Consider the following 8768-nt stretch of genomic DNA (forward strand, 5'->3'; position numbering starts at 1 on the left):
CGACCACCGACTCATTGATCACCTACCCAAATGATACCACCTACTCAAAAGAGAACAATGGAAGTGCACAACTGAGTCTGTGCAGTAATTACATAGGAAGCGAGAGAATTTGGACCAATCATTAGAGAAGATGTTATTGATTATGTATGAATGTAATGAATATGCATGTATTTGATCAATATAACCTGATTGGACCAGGTGCCAGGTATGCATGTTAGGTGGAGCGATCCCCCGTGCATCCAGCGCTGTGAGTAAAGAATGCCTGCCTTTTAACACTACATTGGTGTTACAAGGTTAATTCCTCCCGATTTTGGTGACACATGCTCAAGGAGAGCTTGGGTAGTTTCTTCTGGCTTCCACTTGAGTCGGTGGTCGCGATCTCCCCTTGTGCAAATTACCTTTCCCTTATTTTTTGTCCTTGGCACATCATAAGTGATTCTTCATCGCTTACTAATCAACACAACAATACAGTAATACACCAGCTTGTCTCCTTTTCAATTACTCTAGCAATCTACTAACTAAGCAAAAGCATAGGTAGGGTAGGGCTTTACAATGGACATTCTACAACAGCATTAATTTTGGATAACAAGCTGAGCTACCAGTATTTCCTCACAGCCATGATTCACCTCTGCAAAATGTGAGGTCCCCATGCCCTTCTTTCCTCCTCCTACACCCCAAGGAGCATGCACATTCCTCTCAGCCCTGTCCCATTTGCATCTCTGGGTAAAGTGAGTCCCCTGTCTCCCCACTGACCCCCAGAGCAGGAAGGGGCTGTCAGTGCACACAGACATTTGTGCTGTGTCTGCTCCAGTTAGCAGAGGTGAAGCTTAAAGGGAGATCAGCATTTCTTTTCTCAGTTACATGCTCCAATGGAGTTAAAAAGTTAAAGCAAAAACCACTCTGAACATTAATGACCTGACAATTTTTCTGTTACAGCTAGGATAAGTTAGACATTGGTCATCTGTCTGCTGGGCAAAGTGTTGCTACAGCTGCTACGGCTAAGACCAAGCTGAAATAAGTTCAAGCCAAAAGTAGCCTAGAAAAAGCCTGGCAAGTCCTCAGCTCTTGTCTTGCTAACCTAGAACAGGTCTGTGCTCTTCCAAGAGCAACGGCAACACCTTATTTACTGTATTGCCAGACACAGCTCTCTGGGAAGTGTTGTCCTTTCATGCCCCTCCTGATGACTCATAGGTGGCCCCTGGAAGGAAGGATCATAGACCCAGCTGAGGCAAAGGCTATGTCACACCTTTTGGCTTACAGAAGACTCACTGTTTATTGGAAAATGAATCGGAGACTTTGCCAACATGGAATGAGACCCATGAATTCAGGGCCCTGGGGCACAAGGGAGTACATTGCATGACTTGTTTGCTAATCAAAAGCTCCTGCGGTTCCACCTCCAACATGCTGAGAGTTTTCAAATCAGTCTCGCCCCGCGTGAGTTCTCTTGGGCAATCTGATGGGCTGGGTCTGATGGAGATCAGAGTTTTACTTCCAAAGCGATTGTTTTACATGGCAATGCAGATATGGGAGATCCTGACACAGCCTGGACTTTTGGGGTAAAGCAAAGAGGTCAGCAAGTGGGGTGCAGCAGGAGTCCTTCATTGGGAGCCACTGCTGTTGTGCCTGCTGTTGTCACTGCTAAACACCCAACTTTTCTAGTGTGCATGACACTCTCTTGTCAAGCCATAAACCATAGAATCACAGGATCATTTAGGTTGGAAAAGACCCTTAAGATCATCAAGTCCAACCATTAACCTAACACTGCCAAGTCCACCATTAAACCATGTCCCTAAGCACCGTCATTGTGGAGGCCAGTAGCCCATTTTGTCAAAGCCAAATTCGGGAAGGGCAACGACTGGGGAATGTGATGCTTCCTTCTCACTCCCACCTCCGCCCAAACCAAACATGCTGGAGGCTCTGAACTAGAGGTTTGCTCTTGAGGAGTTCAGCATGATACAGCTTCAGCCCAGCTAGTATAAGACATAAGTGGTGAGAATTCATCTGTAATGTAAGACCCTAGCTGGTAGCAACAGTGGTATCCCAGCATGGTAGGTGAATTTAGGCTTTGCTTTCTGGCCCTTTTTAGCTCTGCAGGTGCTGCCAGTCTGTAGCAGAAGGCATGCGTTCTCAAAGCCTGAAGACACTTGGCTTCACGCTGCTCCCAAGGAGGGTGTTGGCTGCCTCCAGGCACTTGTCCAGCTGTGACACTGCAATCAGGGAGAGACAGGGTCACTAGGTGGGTCAGGCAGGGGGGAGAGTCCACAGATGGAAAGGAGAAAGGGGACACAGGACTCCTTCAACTGCCCCCAGGAAGTTGTGGTCCTGCAAAGGGGTGAGGCAGGTCCCACTGGAGAGAGAAGGGAGGCTATGCTGTGGGGATCAGCAGGGAAAAGGCCCCCAAGACTTACCAGCTCCGCTCCACCACGAGGGGCTTTGTGGCTTCTGGTTTCTGATCCCTTCATTTCTCTCTGTCTGCCCTTGGGATGCCAGTGTTGCCACCAGCCAAGGGGTCCCCACTGCCCCAGGATGGCACACTGCCACCATAAGAGGTTTTCCCCTTACCTCACCAGGCATCTTTGCCTTGATTTCAGCCTCATCGATTTCCAGCACAGAGGCCAGTCCTGAGCTGAGGGCCCAGGAGCCATCTGCATTCTGCAGTGCCACCAGCTCCTGGCACTCAGCAATAGCTTTGAGGGACCAAAACCCCAAAACTGAAGAGGACATAACAAATTCCATGGGATTCACATGCTTGAGAGAAGAAACAGATGGTCGTGGTGGTTTACATGCTGTGGGAGAAGATGTGAACATGGCAGAATCACAGGAAACTGACCCCTCTCTACTCACCTGTGCAATGCCCCAGAACATTATCTCAGCTCTTCTTTAGGCAGCTCCCTGCAGTCCAAGCTCCCTCCTGCGTGTCCCCAAAGCAATTCCATCTGCAGCCCTTTCTGGACACCCCTATCTCACCCCCCTCTTTGATCATTGCTTCTTCTCCTGGCACTCCTGCCCAGCCATGTCCCAAGACCTCCCTTGATACCATCTTATCCAAATGTGTATTTGGTCCAGCACCATCCCTGTCCCCTCCCTGGGTGTCCCTGTGCTGGGTCTCATATCCGCTGACGGACTTTCAGGTTTAAGGTGAAATAAGGGAAGGGTTAAAGGCAAAATTCATTGGTTTCCATGCCATGGGCAAGACATGGCAGCATAACCCTCCTATAAGACATTACGTTACCCTATACCTTTTGTCCAAGCCCCCCGCTGGGGCAGGGCAGCAATGCCCTGGGTGAGTCGACAGAGGGCAAGCCACAACTGATGCACTGCTGTCAGCCAGGCAGGTGGGACCCAGATTGTCACAGGACGGCAGGAAGACTCTTTAATGGGAGCATGAATCTCAACAATCTGGCAGGGGATGAGTGACTTCTGGGGTGGCAACAGTGCCAGGGGCCCTTGGAGGTCAAACAAGGAAAGGGGCTGAATTAAGCACGTGGGAAAGAAACACCTGGTGGTGATGGGGTTGGCCTGTGGCTGATGTTCCAGCTCCAGTGGAATGACAGCATCCCATGGAGCTGCCCCACCAGCTCTTTCCCACACATGCCTTTCCTTACCTTGGTACCAGCTGACCTTCTGTGATGTGCGAACCCCCACGTAGCTGGTAAAGGGGCAGATGATCCCCGAAGTGAGGCTGATCTCAACTGCACGATGCCTTGGTTCATCCCCTGACGCACTCACAGCCTCTGGCAACAACCTCTTCAGCAAGCATCTGGCGGCCAGACGATGCCCAGCCTGTCTGGGAACAGAGTGGGGTGAGGCCTGACCACCTGGCTCGTCTCCATGCTGGGGAAAGGTGGACAGTGAGGGAGCCTGGCCACCCGGGTTCTCTCCCTTCAGGGATGAGGATGGGCAGAGAGAAAGCCTGGATGCCTGGGTCCTTGCCTGTCTGGAGGGAAGTGATACCCAGGTTCCTGGGTCCTACCCCTGTGAGGTCAAAGTAGGGAAGGAGGGCATGCTTGGACACCTGGGTTCTCTGCCAGTTTGGGATTGTGTGTAGGTGAGAATGCATAAGCTAACTGGGCCCCCTCTCAGGTGGAGTCTGTGTTAGAAAGGGGTGGGATGCATGCATCTTCCCTTAGGACAGGCTCTCACCGGCCATCTCCCTGTGGGCACAGTGGAAATTCAATTGTGTGAGTGACATCCTGGCCATCCAGGCTGTACTGCAAGGTCATGATGCCCTTGGCCACTGTCGTATCCTAGGAACACATGGGAAGATACTGGAGGTTACTGGGGACACAAGATGGTTACTGGGGGATATTGGGAAGTTACTGAAACATTACTGGTGGTTATTGGGAGGCCATTGGGAGGAAGCTGGGGGTGACTGTGGTCCCAGCTCTCACCTGTGCCTGTCCATGGATCTGGGCGTAGAGGACGCTGTGTTGATCCTGAAAGATGAACTGAGGGGTGCCCCCCAGCACCTCAACTTCCAGGCCACGGGGCAGGGTCCAGCTCAGAGAGACTCCCTCAGCTGCTGGCTTGAGGGCCTTCTTCAGGATCTTCAACACCTGGGGGCAGAGGGCAGGATGCCACACTTTGCAGCTCCATCAGGGTTCAGCCCATGGCTCCCGGTTTTGGGGTTCCCTGGTGGACAGTGGAATGTGTGGGGTAGCCTGCACCAGCTGGGGTCCCTGGGTGGAGTCAGGTCTGTGGGTTATAGCAGGGCAGAAGCCCAGGCACCTGGGTTCTCAGTGGGGTGGGGTGGTGGGGTAGAGTCAGGGTGCCTGGGTTCCTGGGGCAGCTGGGTCTTGACTGCTGTATGTGGGCAGTCCAGGTGCTGGGGTACTTGGAAGTCAGTGTGTCTGTTGAGTAGAGGGGGACATGCTGGGGCTCCTGGGTTCCTACCCCAACTGTTGCACTGTTGTCAGATATGTAGGTAGCTTCACCCCCTGTCTCCCTGGCCAGGGCCTTAGCCAGGGCAGCGCTGTCCTTCGAGAAGCAGAAGGAGAAACACCTATGGGGGAAACAGGGAAAGGTGTCAGAAATGAGAGGCAGAGGGTGGGTGCAAGGATGTCAGGACAGAGCTGGAGAACACAGGCTGGAGTTAAAGCTGGGGCAACAAAGCTGGGGCACAGAACAAAGAGGCATGAGGAAGAGTGGGGAGTGAAGGACTGGGGTTGGAGCTGGGGTTAGACAGGGAGCTGGCAGAGGAGAGGTGAGACTTGGCCCAGAGCTGGGGTCAGTCTAGTGGGTCTGGGGCAGAACTTGGGGGCACACTGGGTGTACAAGCTCTGTGCCCCAGTCTCCCTGCTCAGTCTGTGAAAGGTGCCTTAGCTGTGGGAGTAGTAAACAAAGACTCCCACGTGGAGGCTTGGCACAGCAGAGCTGTGCAGGGTAGGAAGGTTCTCTGGGACACTGGAGGGGCCCAAGGATTGGGGCAGGCACTGGTGAACAGGGGTCCTCATCAGGGATGGAAATGACTGGAAAACCAAAGGGCGACGGGAGGACTCAGGGCAGAGAGTCCCCATTACCGGTGGCTATTGCGGTGACGGCAGACCTCAGCTGCAATGGCTTCCTTGTCAGGAGGTAGCCTGGCCATGAAGATGAAGAGCTGGAAGACAGGGGACATGAGTGGTGGGGCTCTGCACAGGGACCCCAAAATGGGGCGAGGAGGTCCCTGGAATGGAGAGAGGGGGCCAGGAGAGAGACCCCCTGTAGAGAGACTACCCCAGGGGGAGATATCCACTCATGGACAGAAACACCCAAAGATATAGTCCCACTTCTCCATTCCCCCACACCCCACTTGTTCCCTTGTGACTGCCATGCACTTTGAGTGGCTCCTTCCACCCACCCTCCTGTGTCCTCTCTCCCCTTCTGGGACACCTCTCCCTCCACCCCTCCATGCACCCAGACCTGTCGTGCATGCCCGCGGGGGCGAGGGGTACTGTAGATTGAGCGGAGGGTTCCCAGCAGATCGGTATCACCCAAACTGGAGCTGGTGGAGGGGATGCGCTTCATGGCCTTGGTCAGGTTGTCCTGAGTATATTCAATACTTTGCCTGCAGGGGGCACAGCATGTTTGGAGAGCACATTGCTCGATACTTTCTGCTCCCTGAAACCCTGCCCCATAGCACTTGCCACAGCTGTGCCCTAGGGTCCTTTGCAAGTCCTTGCTCCATAGTAGTTTTTGATTAGACCCAGCTTCATAGATCCTACAAGACTCTGCTCAGCAGAACCCCAAGAGGTGCTATCCCATAATGCCACAACAATCCCATCCCTAGAATGCAACCCTGTCCTACAGTAGCCAGTCGAGCCCTCCAGCACCCGACCTTGCCCCATCCCGACCAGCTGATTATGGAGCATGCACATTTGCCCATCAGCACCTCACCCAGCCCCACAGCACTCAGCCTGCCCCATGTTTGCTCACGGGTAGATGCCCACAGAGGTTTCTTCGTAGCAGTAGATGTTGAAGTAGCAGCCCAGGGGCAGGCTTTTGAGAAGGAAGAGCAGGGAATCCTGTGGAAAGACACAGCCTGCAGATGCCTTTGCCCATAGTCTGGTCTTCCTAAAGCCTCTGGACTCCCCTGGATGATCTGAGACAGTGTCCTGGAGCCCCTTGAGCACCCAAGATATTTCAGGACCATTTCAGGGCCCTGGATGAGCTGAGACAGTGTCCTGGAGCCCCCTGGACACCCTATATATTACAGAACCATTTCAGGCCCCACCAGTCCCCCTTCACACCTCTGCCCCTCTGTAAATGCCTGCCCTAGCCCGCTCCCCATCAGCCTGCTCCTCCACCCCATCCTGGTCCCTGCTCTGTGGGGGTACCTGTGCATGCTCAAGGAAAGTGGTGTCCAGGAGGAAGATGAACTCTCCAGACTGGCGCTGCCCAGGCACTGCCTCAGGGATGCTGGGTGCCAGCGTCACCAACACCATGGGATCACCAAGCAGGGAGCCTGGAGGAGGTATGAGGTGGGATGAAGGCCACATAGGGACTCCCCTCCTCATCCTGGTTCTGATTCTCATTGTGCTTTCAGCTTCCACCACCCAGTGTCTCCCTATGCCCCAAAATCTCCTGCAACCCAGAGGTGCCCCCATGTTCTCTCCCCAGCTGCACTCACCTGGAGGGGCCCCTGGGTCTCCCTTCTCCACTGCAGCACTGACTGCTGTGGGATCTCCAAAATACACCAGCAACTCCAAATCATCCTGATGGGGGGGGCTGCCAGCCAGTGAGACCTGAAGAAGGGGTGCCTGGTCATACACAGGAGGAGGGGACCTGGCCCAGTATTCATTCAGGAGCACAGGCCCCGATCCCAGTGCAGCCCCTTTATCTCGGCGATGACACCGCTCCCCAGCTCCCCCCGGGATCCTGGCACTCTGGAGGACATACCTGTGCAGTGCTGCAGTCCTGGGCAGTGTAGATCAAAGGGGTGAGGGTGAAGTTGCCCTGCACGTTGGCCACTCCACGGGGTGACTGCAGGCTAGCAGTGAGCAGCAGGCTGTAGGGCAGCTTGCTAATGCCACATTTCCAGGCTGCAAGGAGAAACATGGCACTGGGGAGGGCAAAGGCTCTCCCTGCAGGGATGGGTGGGTGGGGGACAGGATTTGGCATCCATGTATAGGACCTACTGAGAGAATTGGGGGTGGTCAGTAAGGCGTATGGAGGGCTCCATGGGTCTGCTTGTGGGAAATGTGTGTGGGAGGTGTGGATCCCCGCATGGGGCACAAGGAAGAATATGTGAATCTGTCCAGAGGGCGCATTGGGGAAAAATGTGTGTGCAAAGGGAAGTTGCATCATGTCTGTTCGTAAAGTACATGGGGAGTCTGTGACCCTTCTGTGGGGTGTGTGACTGGGAGGGCAGGTTCCTTGTGGGGTCACTCACCATAGTGCTTTGAGTAGGGATGCAGTGTGGGCGGCAGCACAAAATGGGCTGCTCCGTCGGGCTTCCGTGGCAGCTCTTGGACATAGTGCAAGGTCACAACCACCTCCCTGCCAGGGGGCAGGGTGCCCAGGAAGCAGGCAAACACCTCGCCTGGATGCTGAGACTGATCGTGAAGGTATTCCAGATTCTCCCAGCCTCCTGTAGCCTCATGTGTCTGCTGGGCCTGGGTGGGAAAAGGAGGGACAGAAAGCGGACCACCAGGCCGGTCATGGGCTGCTCATTGAATGCCCCTGTGGTGGTTTGCCCATTTGTTGCTCTGTTGGTTCACCCTGGATGCTGGTACCTCATCCTGCAGCATGGCCTGGACCGTGGCTTCCTCACTGCGGGCCTGGAAGGAGTAAATGGCCATGTTGGGGCCCAGGGGGAAGACGAAGATGACTTCTGTGGAGATCTCACTCTTGTTCTGATAGATGAGTTCGAAGGCCACGTCAGCCACGTAGTCTTGGATAGCAACATCCACTGCCGCACTACACAGAGGCACTGCGTACAGGGGTAGGTGGAGCCATTTCCCCAGCAAAAAGGATCCTGTTGCTGTTGGGAGAGATGCAGCCTGTCTATCAGCACGCATGAACGACACAAGGAGGTAGTTGGGGCTACTTCAAGCATGTGGCTGTTCCTGCCCTGGAAACCAAGACTAGGTGACTTCTACTGATGGTCTAGTGTGAGCCTGTCATAGAACAGTGTCTGCCCCCGCACCACCCCAGCTTCCCTTTTTCCCCATACCTCTGTTCCCCACCCATTTCCTGAAGAGCTCTTGACCATTCCCATCCTTGTTTCACTCTGGGAAGATCCAGTCCAGATATTTCCCCCAATGGCTGCCTATCCTTCTCCTTCTTTG

General features: G+C 54.2%; 1 protein-coding gene across 1 annotated transcript; it reads right to left on the bottom strand.

Annotated features, from left to right (window-relative positions):
• Window positions 1-2127: 2127 nt before the first annotated feature.
• LOC104127655 (von Willebrand factor A domain-containing protein 5A-like) lies at window positions 2128-8461 on the bottom strand (the record flags this gene model as incomplete). The annotated part of the gene is made up of 16 exons (XM_035895853.1): window positions 2128-2207; window positions 2409-2472; window positions 2563-2786; window positions 3240-3446; window positions 3606-3787; window positions 4144-4247; window positions 4392-4556; window positions 4894-5002; window positions 5520-5599; window positions 5902-6046; window positions 6415-6503; window positions 6816-6943; window positions 7109-7223; window positions 7378-7520; window positions 7871-8093; window positions 8214-8461. Coding segments are annotated over 16 exons (2306 nt in total), but the record flags the coding sequence as incomplete, so codon positions are not given.
• Window positions 8462-8768: the final 307 nt, after the last annotated feature.

Source organism: Egretta garzetta, unplaced genomic scaffold (assembly GCF_000687185.1).
Source record: "Egretta garzetta isolate BGI_Z169 unplaced genomic scaffold, ASM68718v1 scaffold496, whole genome shotgun sequence".
Taxonomy (NCBI): domain Eukaryota; kingdom Metazoa; phylum Chordata; class Aves; order Pelecaniformes; family Ardeidae; genus Egretta; species Egretta garzetta.